Source organism: Emys orbicularis, chromosome 3 (genome assembly GCF_028017835.1).
Source record: "Emys orbicularis isolate rEmyOrb1 chromosome 3, rEmyOrb1.hap1, whole genome shotgun sequence".
Classification (NCBI taxonomy): domain Eukaryota; kingdom Metazoa; phylum Chordata; order Testudines; family Emydidae; genus Emys; species Emys orbicularis.
Window position 1 is genome coordinate 103,677,368 of NC_088685.1, and position 18,799 is coordinate 103,696,166.

The 18,799-nt window shown below is 45.2% G+C and overlaps 1 protein-coding gene across 1 annotated transcript in view; it reads right to left on the reverse strand.

Moving 5' to 3' along the window:
• The window catches only part of MOXD1 (monooxygenase DBH like 1), a 96,585-nt gene extending 78,096 nt beyond the window's left edge, over positions 1 to 18,489 (reverse strand). Inside the window, exon 1 of the mRNA XM_065401999.1 lies at positions 18,232 to 18,489. Coding sequence (XP_065258071.1) covers positions 18,232 to 18,489 — 258 coding nt within the window. The remainder of the gene's footprint in view (positions 1 to 18,231) is intronic.
• Positions 18,490 to 18,799: the final 310 nt, after the last annotated feature.

Sequence of the window (18,799 nt, forward strand, 5' to 3'; positions counted from 1 at the left end):
AGAGTTCCTAAAGAAGCGAGCGTCATGCACCTTTCCCAGCCATCCCACGTTGATGTCGGTGAAACGTCCTTTGTGATACACCAGTGCTTGCAGCACCATTGAGAAGTACCGCTTGTGGTTTATGTACTGGTTGGCAAGGTGGGCTGATGCCAAGATAGGGATATGCGTTCCATCTATCGCCCCACCACAGTTAGGGAAACCCATTGCAGCAAAGCCATCCACTATGGCCTGCACATTTCCCAGAGTCACTACTCTTGATAGCAGAACGTCAGTGATTGCATTAGCTACTTGAATCACAGCAGTCCCCACAGTAGATTTGCCCACTCCAAATTGATTCCCGACTGATGGGTAGCAGTCAGGCATTGCAAGCTTCCACAGGGCTATCGCCACTCACTTCTCAACTGTCAGGGCAGCTCTCATCTTGGTATTCCTGCGCTTCAGGGCGGGGGAAAGCAACTCACAGAGTTCCAGGAAAGTGGCCTTATGCATGCGAAAATTTCACAGCCACTGGGAATCATCCCATACCTGCAACACTATGCGGTCCCACCAGTCTGTGCTTGTTTGCCGGGCCCAGAATCGGCGTTCCACTGTATCAACCAGCCCCAATGCTGCCATGATGTCCCAATTGCCACATCCTGTGCTTTTAGGAACGTCTGTGTCCATGTCCTCCTCACAATCATCCTCATGTTGCCGTATCTTAGCCAGGTTCTGCACATACTGCAGTATAATGCGCGAGGTGTTTACAATGCTCAAAACAGCAGCGGTGAGCTGAGTGGGCTCCATGTTTGCCACGCTATGGCGTCTGCATGGGTAAACCAGGAAAAAAGGCGCAAAATGATTGTCTGCAGTTGCTTTCACAGAGGGAGGGAGCGAGGGAGGGGAGACTGACGACATGTACCCAAAACCACCCGCGACAATGTTTTTGCCCCATCAGGCATTGGGAGCTTAACCCAGAATTCCAATGGGCAGCGGAGACTGAGGGAACTGTGGGATAGCTACCCACAGTGCACCACTCTGTGAGTCAATGCTAGCCACGGTACTGAGGACGCACTGATTTTATACAGTCAATTGTGTTTGTCCCCCACTAATAATGCGCTTAGTGGGGACAAACACAATTGACTGTATAAAATCAATTTCTAAAGATCGACTTCTATAAAATCGACCTAATTTCGTAGTGTAGACATACCCTTAGATATTTTGATTATTACCTACACAGAGGGAAGATATTGGATACTGGAGGGCTCTTTGATTTAGCATACAAAGGCATAATAAGATCCAGTGTTTGGAAGTTGAAATAAGACAGTTTTTTAACATTGAGGATAAATAACCACCAGAACAGGTTCCCAAGGTATTTGGTAAATTCTCCACCACCTGGAATCTTTACATCATGATTAGCTATCTGTCTAAAAGATATGATCTTGTTCAACCGTAAGTTATAGAGCTAGATGCAGGACTGTCATTAAAAAAAACTAGACTACACAAAGCATGTGACAATATGCTTTAGGGGGAAAAACTTCACTGCGTGGGGGTGCACGACAACCTAGGATTCTTTAGTCTGCAGATGAAGTAAATGCTAGTCAAATGGCATCTGAAGTGACTATCTTTCAGGTGGACTTAATGTTGGAGATTTATGCATACCTCTCAGCTGTTCCTTATCATTAGGAACATCCCTCATTCTGGATCCAGATTTATAAGGTAGATGTTATTTTGTTTTTAATTTCTTGAAATTATTATGAGGAAGACTTTCAAAAGCACCTAAGGGATTTTGGAGCACAGCTGTCAATGAGACTTGTGCTCCAAAATTCCTTAGGTGCTTTGGAAAAATCTCCCCCATATAGCATTAAAAATAAGGATTTTAGATAACTAAATTATATTATATATATGATATCATATCATAACTATATTTCTTGTGTTCCCACTTAAGTGTTTTTGTTCACATTGTGTCCTATATATGAAACTGTATGGGTTAATGAAGAACTGTAAGAAAAAGCTCATCTTCTCCTTGTTTCATAAAGACAACAAAAGTACTATAAATAAGGATATGATTTGATCATGGCAGATATGGAGGTCACTGATTCTGTGACTTTCCAGGATCTCTGGGACTTCTTCCACAGCGGAAGGACTGAAGCAGCTGTCAGCCCCGGATCAGCCCCAAGCAGCAGCCCCAAGGCTGAAGCTGCGGCTGAGGTTAGGTCAGCCCTCTCTGGGATTATAGCAGTCTTGGTCAGCCCCTGCCGCAGGAGCAGTGGTGGGGCTGGAGCGACTGCAAGCGATCAGCCCCGGGGCCGCCGGAGCAGATGGCTGGGGGTCAGCCCTGGGGCCGCCGGAGCAGTGGTGCTTAGGGCTGCTGGAGCAGCTGGCCAGTAGGCTGACTGCTGGAGTAGTGGTCCCCGGGCCACTGGATCAGTGACCTCAGGGTGAAGCAGCAAGTCGGGTTGGGTCAGCCCCTGCTGCAGGAGCAGCAGCAATCGTGGAGCAGCTGCCGGAGGTCAGCCCCTGGCAGCACTGTGGTTGTTAGCCCTCTTCTCCCTCTTCCCCCCCCCCCCTCCACGCCCCCGTGTTTTTACTAAAAGTCAGCAGGCTTCCATCAGTTTTTGTTTATTGCCCGCGATCTGTCCCTGACTTTCACTAAAAATACCCATGACAGAATCTTACCCTTAATTATAAATAACAAAATAATCTAGGTCTGCAAGGAAGAAGGGCTACTGAACTAATCTCTGCTTTTGCACTTGGCTTTTCTCCTCCTCACCCTATCAGCTGTAGTTCTGGGAAGGAAATCTAGTAGCATCCAGCCAGTGAGATAAGAACATAAGAACCACCATATTGGGTCAGACCAATGGTCTATCTAGTTTAGTCTCATGTTTTCCAACAGTAGCCAATGCCAGGTGCTTCAGAGTGAATGAACAGAACATGGCAGTTATCAAGAGAATGAAGTGTTCAGCATTTGAGTTCTAAAAAGGCCCCTAAACCAAGGCATCTATTCTGTAGTAGTTTGAAGGAGCTACAATGATTGAGTCTCTTGATTCATTTCTAAGCAAGCCAGGTTAATATAGTTACCCCTAGGAGAATAATCCAACGTGAAATTTGCTAAGAACAAGCTATCCATTGAAACCAAAAGCAGCTACCAATAATAATATTTGTTTAGTAGTCCTGTCATCCTCTCCCAGCTTCTGGCAGTCAGAGAATAGGGACACCAAGAGAATGGGGTTGCATCCCTGACCATCTTGCTTAATAGCCATTGATGGATGCATCCTCCATGAATTTACCTAGTTCTTTTTTTTAATCCACTTATAGTTTTGGCCATCACAACATCCCTGGCAATGAGTTCCACAGGTTGACTGTGTGTTGTGTGAAGTACCCCTAACTCACCCAGCAATATCGTCAATTTATCCAGCTACACACTCAACCCAGCAGAAGAGTCTGTCCTATCTCGGGGACTCTCTTTTTGCCCCAGAACCCCCACGAACATGATACAGTTCTGCGGTGATCTGGAAGCCTACTTTCGCCACCTCCGACTCAAAGAATACTTTCAAGATAACACTGAACAGCGCACTGATACACAGATACCCTCCCACCAACAACACAGGAAGAAGAACTCCACATGGACTCCTCCTGAGGGTCGAAATGACAGTCTGGACCTATACATAGAATGCTTCCGCCGACGTGCACAGGCAGAAATTGTGGAAAAACAACATTGCTTGCCTCATAACCTAAGTCGTGCAGAACGCTATGACATCCACAGCCTCAGAAACCACCCTGACATTATCATCAAAGAGGCTGATAAAGGATGTGCTGTTGTCATCATGAACAGGTCTGACTACCAGAAGGAGGCTGCCAGACAACTCTCCAATACCAAATTCTACAGGCTACTTTCCTCAGATCCCACTGAGGAATACACTAAGAAACTGCACCATCTACTCAGGACACTCCCTACACTAACACAGGAACAAATCAACATACCCTTAGAGCCCCGACTGGGGTTATTCTATCTACTACCCAAGATCCACAAACCTGGAAATCCTGGACGCCCCATCATCTCGGGCATTGGCACTCTCACTGAAGGACTGTCTGGATATGTGGACTCCCTACTCAGACCCTATGCCACCAGCACTCCCAGCTATCTCCGTGACACCACAGATTTCCTGAGAAAACTACAATGCATTGGTGACCTCCCAGAAAACACCATCCTAGCCACCATGGATATAGATGCTCTCTACACAAACATCCCACACACAGATGGAATACAAGCTGTCAGGAACAGTATCCCTGATGATGACACAGCACAACTTATTGCTGAGCTCTGTGACTTTATCCTCACACACAATTATTTCAAATTTGGTGACAATGTATACCTCCAGACCAGTGGCACCGCTATGGGCACCCGCATGGCCCCACAATATGCCAACATTTTTATGGCTGACCTGGAACAACGCTTCCTCAGCTCTCGTCCACTCACGCCCCTTCTCTACCTACACTACATTGATGACATCTTCATCATCTGGACCCATGGGAAGGAGACCCTGGAAGAATTCCACCATGATTTCAACAGCTTCCACCCCACCATCAACCTCAGCCTGGACCAATCTACATGGGAGGTCCACTTCCTAGACACCACAGTACAAATAAGCGATGGCCACATTAACACCACCCTATACCGAAAACCCACCGACCGCTATGCCTACCTTCATGCCTCCAGCTTCCACCCCGGACACACGATCCATCGTCTACAGCCAAGCACTGAGGTACAACCGCATCTGCTCCAACCCCTCAGACAGAGACCAACGCCTACAAGATCTTCACCAAGCATTCTCAAAACTACGATACCCACACAAGGAAATAAACAAATCAACAGAGCCAGACGTGTACCCAGAAGCCTCCTGCTACAAGACAGGCCCAAAAAAGAAACCAACAGAACTCCACTGGCCATCACCTACAGTCCTCAGCTTAAACCTCTCCAACGCATCATCAGTGATCTACAACCCATCCTGGACAATGATCCCTCACTTTCACAGAGCTTGGGAGGCAGGCCAGTCCTCGCCCACAGACAACCCGCCAACCTTAAGCATATTTTCACCAGCAACCACGCACCGCACCATAACAACTCTAACTCAGGAACCAACCCATGCAACAAACCTCGATGCCAACTCTGCCCACATATCTACACCAGCAACACCATCACAGGACCTAACCAGATCAGCTACAACATCACCGGCTCATTCACCTGCACGACCACCAATGTTATATATGCCATCATGTGCCAGCAATGCCACTCTGCTATGTACATTGGCCAAACTGGACAGTCACTACGCAAGAGGATAAATGGGCACAAGTCAGGTATCAGGAATGGCAATATACAAAAACCTGTGGGAGAACACTTCAACCTTCCTGGCCACACAATAGCAGATGTAAAGGTAGCCATCTTACAGCAAAAAAACTTCAGGACCAGACTCCAAAGAGAAACTGCTGAGCTCCAGTTCATTTGCAAATTTGACACCATCAGATCAGGATTAAACAAAGACTGTGAATGGCTATCCAACTACAGAAGCAGTTTCTCCTCCCTTGGTGTTCACACCTCAACTGCTAGCAGAGCACCTCACCCTCCCTGATTGAACTAACCTCATTATCTCCGTACTGATTTATACCTGTCTCTGGAGATTTCCATTACTTGCATCTGAAGAAGCGAGGTTCTTACCCACGAAAGCTTATGCTCCCAATACTTCTGTTAGTCTTAAAGGTGCCACAGGACCCTCTGTTGCTTTTTACAGATTCAGACTAACACAGCTACCCCTCTGATACTTGTGTGAAGTAGTACTTCTTTTTCTTTGTTTTAAAGCTGCTGCCTATTAATTTCATTGGGTGACTGCTGGTTCTTAAAGGAGTAAAAAACACTTCATTATTCACTTTCTCCAGTTATTCATGATTTTATAGACCTCTGTCATATCCCCTGCCCCTCAGTTGTCTCTTTTCCAAGCTGAAACGTCCAAGTCTTTTTAATCTCTCCTTGTATGGAAGCTGTTCCATACCCCTAATCATTTTTGTTGCCCCGCTCTGTACCTTTTGCAATTCCAATATATCTTCTTTGAGATGGGGCAACCAGATCTGCATGCAGTATTCAAGATGTGGGCATGCCGTGGATTTATATAGTCGCATTATGATATCTACTGTCTTATTATCTATCTTGTTCCTAACATTCTGTTAGCTTTTTTAACTGCTGCTGCACATTGAGCAGATGTTTTCTGAGAACTATTCACAATTATTCCAAGATCCATTTCCTGAGAAGTAACAGCTAATTTAGCCCCCATAATTTTGTGTGTATAGTTGGGATTATGTTTTCCAATGTTCATTACTTTGCATTTATCAACTTTGAATTTCAATTGTCATTTTCTTGCCCAGTCACCCAGTTTTATGAGATCCCTTTGTAAATCCTTGCAGTCTGCTTCAGATTTAACTATCCTGAGTAATTTTCTATTATCTGCAAATTTTGCCACTTCACTGTTTATCCCTTTTCCAGATTATTTATGAATATCTTGAACAGCACTGGTCCCAGTACAGATCCCTGAGGAACACCTCTATTTAACTCTTGCCATTCTGAAAACTGACCATTTATTCCTACCATTTGTTTCCTGTCTTAATCAGTTACTGATCCCTTAATCCATGACTGCTTACTTTACTTAAGAGCCTTTGGTATGGGACCTTGTCAAAGGTTTTCTGAAAGTCCAGTACACTATATCCACTGGATCACCCTTGCCCACATGTTTGTTGACCCCTCAAAGAATTCTAATAGATTGGTGAGGCGTGATTTCCCTTGTTGACTCTTCCCCAACAAATTGTGTTCATCTATGTGTCTGATAATCCTGTTCTTTCAAAAAATTTCCTGGCCCTGAAGTTAGGTTTACAGGCCAGGATTGCCTCTGGACCCTTTTTTTAAAAAATGGTGTCACATTAGCTGTCCCCTAGTCATCTGGTACAGAAGCTGATTTAAATGATTGATTACATACCACAGTTAGTAGTGCTGCAATTTTATATTTCAGTTCCTTCAGAACTCCTGGGTGAATACTGTCTGGTCCTGGTGATTTACTACTCTTTAATTTATCAATTTGTTCCAAAACCTCCACTATTGACACATCAATCTGGGACAGTTCCTCAGATTTGTCACCTAAAAAGAATGGCCCAGGTGTGGGAATCTCCCTCATCCTCTGCAGTGAAGACTGATGCAAAGAATTCATGTAGCTTTTCCACCATGGCCCAATCTTTCTTGAGTGCTCCTTTAGCACCTCGATCGTCCAGTGGCCCCACTGACTGTTTGGTAGGCTTCATGTTTCGGATGTATTTAATTTTTTTTTTCTTTGCTGTTGGATTTTGTGTCTTTTGCTAGTTGCTCTTCAAATTATTTTTTGGCCTGGCTAATTATGCTGCAGTGTTACCTTATGTCCCAAACTCAAGCTAAGAGGGGCTTAATAGTCATCTGGAGATTTTTCCACATTGCAAGAAATACTTCCAACAAAGCACCAACTGAAATATGTCAGGGTGGTACACATTTTGCATCTCCTCTTTTGCTACCTTTCAACTTGTTTTCTAAACACTTTTTTGTTGCTGTTGGCATGAGTGCACTTAAAAGCAGCATATCGTCAAGCACAGAGAATGCTCACTGTTTTATGTCTTTTAAAATCCATTCCAAGCACTTTCCTATAAGCAAATAAGCTAACTCTATGGGATACATTTGATAACAGATATTCTTTAGTTTGGGTGAGAGTTAACAAGCAAGTCTGTAATGAATAATGAAGTACTTTTTAGTGACACACAGCCCCTATTCACTAATGATTTACACCCTGAGTAAGGACTATTTTTGTGTAAGTTCAACAGATGAATCTTACAATGCAACCCTCTTGTATATAAAATAGGCATTCATCAAGGAGGATTACTCAAAATGGGTCTCTAAACTGCTACGTGCTGTGGGTCAGGATGCACAGTTCCAGACAGGGGTGGAGACCAAAGGAGAAGGCTTGGATTTAGCATGAAAATGCATGCTGTGTCAATTCATGAGCACAAATGAGAGAGGCGGTTTTTTAAAATATAGCTAGATGCAAAAGTTAAGGTTGCCCCAAGCACTTTCATGGCATGTAATCCAGGTTGAAAGTGAACTTGGCAATATTACAGGGGTAACATTTTTACACGCATGAGCTGTTCAACAGTTTCTCTAATGGAATCATAAGGAGCTCCCAGCCCTCCTACATCAGGCACCATTGCTTTGTTTCACTGTTTGCTGTTTTTTAAAACAAGCATGTTCATTGTAGTCCTGTGCAATCTGCAGCTATGCCACTGCAATGCTCTCTGCAACATGGCAGAATACTTGGCTGTAGCATTCTTACTGATGACCACAGTTCCCCGCCTCTTCTCCTGCTTTATCTGTCTCTCTCTCCCCTTTCTAGTTTTCCAGCCCCTCATACAAGTATACTATTGAGTATTCTAAAGTGACCATGCCATAGGACTTGTTCTCTGCACCCTCCCAAAATTGTTTACTAGGCTGCCACTCCAATAGCTGAACTCCTGAAATGCTTGGCCACTAATGTATTATTGCCCCATCATTCAAATCACTTAGCCACACTTTTTAAAATCATGTTGCCTTCTATGATATAATTATACTCTTCAGCCTGATTGATCTACAGTACTTGGAGAGAGTTAACAGAATTGTCTTTCAAGTCCTTTTAGCGCTACCCCACCAGAAATCCCTTCTGTTGCATTAAGGCTCAGGTGAAACAAAAGTTGCAACATCAAAGTCCAAGCGATATTTAAAAATATACAAAGTAAAATCTATGTTGAATAGCCAGGATTTGAAATGCTATTTTAATATATATATATATATATATTTAAGGAAAATGCTTCCTGGTGGTGGGGTGGTGACTGTGGAGTGCACATGTAGGGATGAAGAGTGTTTGCCAGGCAAAAGATTTTTTTCTGCTCTCTGGAAACCCTCTGCAGTTTTCTTCCACCCCAATGAACTGATCTTTCACAGGGTAATAAACAGAACCTGGTTTTACAATTATTGACTGAAGTAGTTTTGCTATGCTTATAATGTCTGTTCTCAAACAATGACCTCTCTCTTCCTGTAACACTTTCTTTAAAAATAGAAGGGAGGGCAAAGAGGGTTAAGGGGAAAAAAAGATAAGCGCCAAAACTGTCACAAGGGACCAGTGATTCTGAGTGCCCACTTTGAATTTGAGGAACTGCCCTAAACTGAGATGTCAGTGGAGGAGATTTTGGAACAAATTGATAAATAAACCAGTAATAAATCACCAGGACCGGATGGTATTCACTCAAAAGTTCTGAAGGAACTCAAATATGAGATTGCAGCACTACTAACTATGGTACATAACCCATTGCTTAAATCAGCCTCTTTACCAGAGGACTGGAGGACAGCTAATGAAATGATATTTTTTTTAAAAGCTCCAGAGGTGATCCTGGCAATTACAGGCTGGTAAGCCTAACTTCAGTGTCAGGCAAATTGGTTGAAACTGTTGTAAAGAACGGAATTATCAGACACAGAGATGACCCCAATATGTTGGGGAAGAGTCAACCTGGCTTTTGTAAAGGGAAATCATGCCTCATCAATCTATTAGAATTCTTTGAGGGAGTCAACAAGCATGTGGACAAGGATGATCCAGTGAATATAGTGTACTCAGACTTTCAGACAGCCTTTGACCAGGTCCCTTACCAAAGGCTCTTAAGCAAAGTAAGCTGTCCTGGGATTAGAGGGAAAGTCCTCTCATGGATCAATAATTAGTTAAAAGATAAGAAACAAAGGGTAGGAAAAAATGTCCAGTTTTCACAGTGGAGAGAGGTGAATAGCAGGCACCCCAAAATTATTTGAACTGGTACCAGTGCTGTTCAACATATTCATAAATGATATGAAAAAGGAGGTAAACAATGAAGTGACAAAGTCTGAAGATGATGCAAAATTACTCAAGGTAGTTAAGTTCAGTGCTGACTGTGAAGAGCCACACAAAACAGAGTGACTGGGCAAGAAAATGGTAGATGAAATTTGGTGTTGATACATGCTAAGTAATGCACATTGGAAAACATAATCCTCACTATACATCCTGTGACAAAGCTCTGGCCTGGTCTCCGTGGGTCCCGCATTTCCTGGCAGATTTCGCTAGCCTCAGAGTCTCACTGTGACCCTCCACGTAGCCCTTCTCTCTCTAGAGGCAAGGGTCACAGCCCACTGAGCCATTTTCATCATAAGCCAGCAAGGGAGGTGAGGAGAAGCTACCCTCCCTTGCACAGTCTCTGTTGTCTCCAAGGCTCAGTGATTAATAGGGGGCAAAGGGGGGAGCCCGGGCCCACCCTCTACTCCAGGCTACAGCCCAGGGACCCTAATAGTATCAGCTATGGTAGCTGACCTTTTAGAAATAGGATGTGTACAATTCCCTGGGCCACTTCCCCACAGCAGCCCCCACTTCCTCAAGATCCACTTCACCCTTACCTCAGGGCCTCCTTCCTTGTGCCTGATATGGTTTGTACTGCTCAGTCTCTCCAACAGCGTGACTTCCTCCTACAGCTCCTGACACGCGTGCCCACCTGACTAACTCAGAGGCTTTTAACTAGTTTCAGGCAGCCCCTGATTGGCTTCAAGTGTCCCAATCAACCTAGCTGTCCTCCCTGCCTTCTGGAAAGATCTTAATTGGTCCCAGGTGTCTTAATTGACCTAGAGCAGCTGCCATTTGCTTATCCTGGTAACAGAGATTTGTTTAGCCTGTGGCTAATATATCTGTCTCCCATTACTTTACTATAGCCATCTGGCCTTGCCCCATCACAATACAAAATGATGGGAACTAAATTAGGTGTTATCACTCAAGAAAGAGATCTTGGAGTCATCAGGGTAGTTCTTTGATAACATCCACTCAATGGGCCTGAGCAGTCAAAAAATCGAACAGACTGTTAGGAAACGTATAGATAATAAGACAGACAATATCATAATAATACTAATATGTAAATTTATGGTACGCCCACACCTTGAATACTACATGCGGTTCTGGTTGCCTCACCTAAAAAATATATATATTAGAATTGGAAAAAAGTACAGAAAAGGGCAACAAAAATGATTAGGGGGATGGACCAGCTTCCATATGAGGAAAGATTTAGACTGGGTCTGTTCAGCTTCAAAAAGAAATGACTCAGGGAGGATCTAATAGAGGTTTATAAAATCATGAATGGTGTGGAGAAAGTGAATAAGGAAGTGCTATTTACCCCTTCACAGAACACAAGAACCAGAGTCACCCAATGAAATTAATAGGAAGCAAGTTTTAAACAATCATAAGGAAGTGCTTCTTCACACAAAAGACAGTCAACCTGAAGAACTCATTGTCAGGGGTTGTTGTGAAGGCCAAAACCATAAATGGATTGAAAAAAAGAATTAGATAAATTCATGGAGGAAAAGTTCATTAATGGCTATTAGCCAGGGATGCAATCCTATGCCCTGGGTGCCCCAAAGCCTCCAACAGTTGGATCCTGGTGCTGGGCGACATGGAATGGATCACGCAATAATCGCCCTATTCTGTTCATTCCTTGTAAAGCACCTGGCATTGGCCACTGTCGGAAGACAGGATACTGGGCTAAATGGACCTTTGGTCTGACCCAGTATGGCCGTTCTTATATAAGACTCTGCCCCATTTTACAGAAAGGTTTTAGGATGCAGCACTGGGGAAAGGATGATGGAGAAAAAGAGATGCTGTCAGCAAGCTGAATAGATACTGGCATTTCAGCAAGACTCTATTTCATACTGCAACAGAATAAGTCATTCCACTTGGCATAGCATAGGTTTATGAATAAAATGTGCAGTTCCGAAAAATAGTAGGAAGTTGCTAATATCACTTTTTCATCTCAGTTGTAATTTATTGTGCATGACAGTGAACACAATCTTTTAAGGTTACTGGAATACTGCATAGAGTTTTAAAATGGATGTTGAAAAATTAGAAAGGGTGTAGAAAAGAGCCACATAAATTATTTCAAAACTGGAGAAAATGCCTTACAGTTAAAGACTTGAAGACCTTGATCTGTTTAGCCTATCAGAAAGAAGATTGAGCAATTACTTGATAACAGTATATAAACACCTTCCTGGGGAGAAAATACCTGGTACTAAAAGCAACAGAGGGTCCTGTGGCACTTTTAAGACTAACAGAAGTATTGGGAGCATAAGCTTTCGTGGGTAAGAACCTCACTTCTTCAGATGCAAGTACTACTTGACTACTTGCATCTGAAGAAGTGAGGTTCTTACCCACGAAAGCTTATGCTCCCAATACTTCTGTTAGTCTTAAAAGTGCCACAGGACCCTCTGTTGCTTTTTACAGATTCAGACTAACACGGCTACCCCTCTGATACCTGGTACTAAAAGGCTCTTTAATCTACTAAAGAAAGATATAACAAGAACCACTGACTGAAAACTGAAGCCTGACAAATTCAAAGTAAAAATAAAGCACACATTTTTAACAGGGAGGATTATTAACCATTGGAACAGACTACGAAGGGAAGTGGTCTTGAAATCAAGACTGGATGCCTTTCTGGAAGATATGCTTTAGACAAACACAAGTCACAAGATATGCTTTAGTCAAACACAAATTCAATTCGGGGCAACTGGATGAAATTTAATGGCCTGAGTTATACAGGTCTGTCTTGATGATCCAGTGGTCCCTTCTGGCCTTAAACTCTATGAATCTAGGACATACATTTCCAGATAACTAAACTGGTCTCTTTTGGTTTTGTGTTTTATTCAAAGACAGATTTTCTGTAAATCTATCTTCAGTTTGAAAGATCAAAGAAAATCCCTTTTTACCTGAAATTATCAGTTAATATATGCCTGTACTTCATGCAGTAAAATAACAAAGTATTCCAAATGTTAAACATGTTACTAGTATTCCAAAATTAGTTTATTTTAGAAAATCTGATTATTGATTATTTGATTATTGAGTTGATGCAACAGAGAAATTTTAGAATTTGGTTTCTACTGCTGAAGTTTTAGAGATGTCATATGCTTAAAATAAAAGCACCTCCAATTTGTATGAAGTCGTTTCAATGATCAAATACTTCTAGTAAATCCTGGAGGAGAAAAGAAAGGCTACAATTACACTGGTCTACAATTTTTGAGAAGTCGTCTGCTTCAGAGATAAAATGTGCTATTTATTATGTATTTTGATGTGCTGAATTCAAATATGACAATTAAAACAACTGATTGGCTACCGTTTCTAAGATATTTAAGTTTTTACATTTTATGTCTATGTATATTGTGTAGATAGTAGAGTTTTAATCATAAATTGTAAACCTAGGTCTTTTCGTGTGTTTATGGTTGCTTTACATGATAATATTTCACCTGTCCTGTTTATGTAACACTTTAAAAATCAGCAAAAGGGTTATATAAATAAAATTTATTATGAAACAAAAGGCAAAAAACTATTATGTACATAGTTTAGTCCTATTGAGTGTCTACTCGGCGCTTCTTGGCTTGTCTCTTGTATTCATTAAATGAAGCATCTCTTGTCACTGTCCAGCAATAGTCTGCAAGCATTGATGGGCTCCATTTGCCCTGATAGCGTTTCTCCATTGTTGCAATGTCCTGGTGAAATCGCTCGCCGTGCTCGTCGCTCACTGCTCCGCAGTTCGGTGGAAAAAAATCTAGATGAGAGTGCAAAAAATGTATCTTTAGTGACAAATTGCAACCAAGGCTTTTATATGCCTTGAGGAGGTTTTCCACCAACAACCTGTAGTTGTCTGCCTTGTTGTTTCCGAGAAAATTTATTGCCACTAACTGGAAGGCTTTCCAGGCCGTCTTTTCCTTGCCACGCAGTGCATGGTCAAATGCATCATCTCGAAGAAGTTCACGAATCTGAGGACCAACAAAGACACCTTCCTTTAGCTTAGCTTCACTTAACCTTGGAAATTTTCCACGGAGGTACTTGAAAGCTGCTTGTGTTTTGTCAATGGCCTTGACAAAGTTCTTCATCAGACCCAGCTTGATGTGTAAGGGTGGTAACAAAATCTTCCTTGATTCAACAAGTGGTGGATGCTGAACACTTTTCCTCCCAGGCTCCAATGACTGTCGGAGTGGCCAATCTTTCTTGATGTAGTGGGAATCTCTTGCACGACTATCCCATTCGCAGAGAAAACAGCAGTACTTTGTGTATCCAGTCTGCAGACCAAGCAAGAGAGCAACAACCTTCAAATCGCCACAAAGCTGCCACTGATGTTGGTCATAGTTTATGCACCTCAAAAGTTGTTTCATGTTGTCATAGGTTTCCTTCATATGGACTGCATGACCAACTGGAATTGATGGCAAAACATTGCCATTATGCAGTAAAACAGCTTTAAGACTTGTCTTCGATGAATCAATGAACAGTCTCCACTCATCTGGATCGTGAACGATGTTGAGGGCTGCCATCACACCATTGATGTTGTTGCAGGCTACAAGATCACCTTCCATGAAGAAGAATGGGACAAGATCCTTTTGACGGTCACGGAACATGGAAACCCTAACCTCACCTGCCAGGAGATTCCACTGCTGTAGTCTGGAGCCCAACAGCTCTGCCTTACTCTTGAGTAGTTCCAAATCCCTGACAAGGTCATTCAATTCACCTTGTGTTATGAGGTGTGGTTCACAGGAGGAGGATGGGAGAAAATGTGGGTCCTGTGACATTGATGGTTCAGGACCAGAAGTTTCATCCTCTTCCTCGTCTGACTCAAGTGAGAATGATTCTGGTGCATCAGGAACCGGCAGTCCTTCTCCGTGGGGTACTGGGCGTATAGCTGATGGAATGTTTGGATAATGCACAGTCCACTTTTTCTTCTTTGACACACCTTTCCCAACTGGAGGCACCATGCAGAAGTAACAATTGCTGGTATGATCTGTTGGCTCTCTCCAAATCATTGGCACTGCAAAAGGCATAGATTTCCTTTTCCTGTTCAACCACTGGTGAAGATTTGTTGCACAAGTGTTGCAGCATATGTGTGGGGCCCACCTCTTGTCCTGAACTCCAATTTTGCAGCCAAAATAAAGGTGACAGGCTTTCTTAACCATAGTGGTTATACTGCGCTTTTGTGATGCAAAAGTCACTTCACCACAAACATAGCAGAAGTTATCTGCACTGTTCACACAAGTACGAGGCATCTCTGCTCACTCTGGCTAAACAGAAATGTGTCCCTTTGCAAAATCAAACACTGACAAATAAGAGAGCACGACACTGTATGATTTCTAGAGCTGATATAGGGCAATTTGTTCAGCAGAGTGATGTAAGCTTCGTTATGATTGCATCATCCATGACTTCTAGGAATAACATGATGAAATTCATATCATGTATGACGCAATACCAGCTTCAGATTGCATCATTCATTGTTTTGCCTAAAAAGCAAGTACTGTCCAAACCCAGTCATAGATTTATTCATAGATCCAGTCAAAGATGTGGTTTAGTCATTTCTGGTTTAAATTGAGATCCCTTCCCTTTATAACTCACTTATCCTCCGCCATTCCCAAGTCAAGGGTCGTATATACTGACCCAATAGCATATCTTGAAAACTAGAGCCAATCAACAATTTTAAGCATCATTTTCGTTCTCAGTGACCCAGAATTAGTAAAGTTTGACTACATTTATTTCAGAAGCATTTTGGCTGTAGAGCAGTGTTATTACTTTCGGGGGAATTCTGCACCACTGCACATGAGCAGAATTTATGTCCCCCGTAGATTTTTTGCTTCCCCGCAGAAAATGACTTTCTGACAGGGAAGCAAAGGGAAGCCACAAGAGTGGTCATGTGACCCTCCCCAGCAGTATGTTTTGGGTGCACAGGGCAGCCGGCAGAAAGGCAAAGCACTGTGGGGCAGGAGGCAAGACTGTGGAAGACCTGGCTGGTGGCTCCTAGCCTGTGCCGGGCTCAGCTGCTACTCTGGGCTGGGGAGGATGGGATTTCTTCTTCCCCTGCACAATATCCAGCGCTGGATCAGACTCATCCCCAGATTTCTTCCCCAGCTGCAGGAAGCTCTGCAAACTTCCCCCTCCCCCACTGCTTCCTGCACCCATCGCTCCTCAGCTGCAGGGGGAGGGATCCCTGTACAGAGAGCTGCTCCCCCATCGCCCAACCCCCGTGCATCCAGACCCCCTCATACTCAGACCCTCCCACTGAGCCTCACCCCCACACACACTCAGAACCCCCCTCCCAAGGAGCCCCACTCCCCCTGCACCTGGACCACCCTGATGAGCCACCCGCACCCGGATCCTCACCCCACTGAGCCCCAACCAGTTGCACCTGGATCCCCACCCCACTGAGTCCCACTCCCCCAGCATCTGGTCCCCCCCACACCCAGACCCCCTCCCCCTGCTGAGTCCCAACCACCTTCACCTGGACCCCCCTGCAGAGTCCCATTACCATTGCATCCAAAAAAAACCCCAACAATCCCTTCTGCATCCACATCCCCTCCGCACCCAAATCCCCCACTGAGCTGTCCGCACCCAGATTGCTCCACACAGAACCCTCTCAACCCACACCTGGATCCCCCCACACTAAGCCCCTCCACACTTGGATCCTGCCTTGCTGAGCCTGCCTGCCCACATCAGGTGCACCTGGCATAGAGGGGCAGGGCCTTTGGATGTTTCTGGGGCAGGCCCAGTCCTTGCAGTGTGTCAGGGTTGGGTGCAGCCTCACTGCTGAGTCCATGCCTGGGGGGGAGGAAGGGAACTGCACAGTGTTCTCCCACCTCTGTGCAGCCAGTGACCTGTATTTCCTCAATGCCATGCTGGAGCCTCCACATTTATTTGAAAAACAAAATGTGCAGAATTTTAAAATATTGTGCACAGCATTTTTAATTTTTTTGGCACAGGATGCCCTCAGGAGTATATTATAGGGCTTGATTTTTTCCACCCCTATTTGCTTTGGCTACTACTTTACTCCATGAGTAGCCCCTTTAAAATCAGCGGAGTTACTGGGAGAATAAATTACTATTCAAGGCAAGTAAGAGTGGCAGAATCTGGTTCATCATTTGTAGATACCAGGCTTGATTCTCCTCTCACACCAATTTTACATCATCTAACTTCATTGGGTTCAAAATAGTTCCTTCAGATTTACACTGTTATGAATGGATTGCTGTTCCCATGGCAAAACGGGCATCTGATCAATTTCTAATAATTTTTATACACTTCTACAACACCAATTAAGTTAGGGGGATGTGGTTCTGGACTCCTGTTTCAAAGCCAGGCCTCTTAGCATTACCTAGCAAATGTTTCCGCCAGGCTTATATTAAAACAAGTGGCCTGGAGAGTTTCACTGAAACCATCCTGGGAGCTTGTCTTACCAGGAGGTACATTTTGCAAGTACAAATACTGTACTCACATAACATAAAGTTGCTGCTGTTGAACCCCCTTGTGAGAACAAGGTCAAACTACTACTGTCTGCTTCCAGTACATAATGGCTTGAACAGAGATGGGCAGAGACAGTTTATGCTCCAGTTGATGAGGCTGGATCTGGGGCTAAAAGTTGGGGAAGTTACATCCCGATTATAAGGCGATCATAATGTCGGTAGGGTCCCCTAGATTGGCTAGAAAGGAGAAACTCCAAGGGCAGGAAGATTATAATACACGAAGCCTGCGCCACCCGCGGGAAGCGTAGTTAACTGTTCATAGGCAGCAGTGTGCCAAGGAAGGCGCATGCCGCTGGAAGAGGCTCCGCTTTTGCGCTTCACTTCTCCGGGCACAGAGCTCAGTCCCGAAACGCAACGCGGAGAAAGCGGGGAAGGGGGAGAGAAAAAGGTTGTTATCTATTCTTGATCCTGGGGTGGGGGAGGGGGAGGGGAGCACCGTGACAGCTTTAATAAAGGAAAAGTGGGCAGAGGGACAGAAGAAGGGTCACATACACAAGAAAGAAAGAAGAAAGAAAGAAAGTTCTAGCGAAAGGAAAGGCTGGAAAGGGCAGGGAAAGACCGAGCGGGAAGAGAGCTTAGCGAAGGGAAGGGCAGAGGCTCGCAGAGCAGGCAGGGCACAGCAAGGCAAGCAGGGTGTGCGGAGGGAAAAGGAGAGACGCAGAGGCGAGAGAACTAGAGCGGGCACACGCAAGGGCAGAGCGTGACTTGGTCCCCAGCGCTCCGTCCTCTCCCGCTGCCTCGGGCTGTTCCCAGCGGCGCAGCAGCTGGCGGCGGTGCAGCTCGTAGCCTGGCTGGAGCGGGGGTCGTCGGCCAGGTGCTGGGGGCGGCGCGGTTCTTACCTGCAGATAGGGCTTGCCCCTGGCCACGCCTCCCACCACGATGTCCGCGGACGCCATGGCCCCGGTGGGGGAGAGCCCGAAGCCCACGTAGCCCTGGGTGCGCACCTCCAGGCGGAAGGAGATGCTGCTGCCCTGGTGGCCCCACAGGAGCCGGTATCCGGCCGCCCCGTCCAGCACGGCGCTGTGCGGGTAGCGCCCGGCGGCCGCGGTGGCGGCGGGGAGCAGCAGCCCCCACAGGAGCAGCGGCCAGCGGCGCATCCTTCCCGGGCGCCGCTCGCTCAGGCACTGAGAGGCTCGGTGCGGAGACGTCGCCGGGCTCCAGCCTGCACCTCTCAACCGGCGCTGGGCTCTGCTGCTGCAGCCGCCGCCGCCCACTGCACTGGGGGGGGGGGTGTCCTGCTCAGCCCGCCTCCGCTGCGGGCGGCACCAGCGCGGCCAGCCCCGGCTGGGAGCAGGGGGAGCAGGGGGCTGGCTTTGTTCCCCCCTCGGGGCGGCGAGGTGATGGGGCGGGGGGCGGAGGCGGGTCACTGAGGGGAGGAAGGTGGGGTTGTGGGGGCGGGACGCAGGG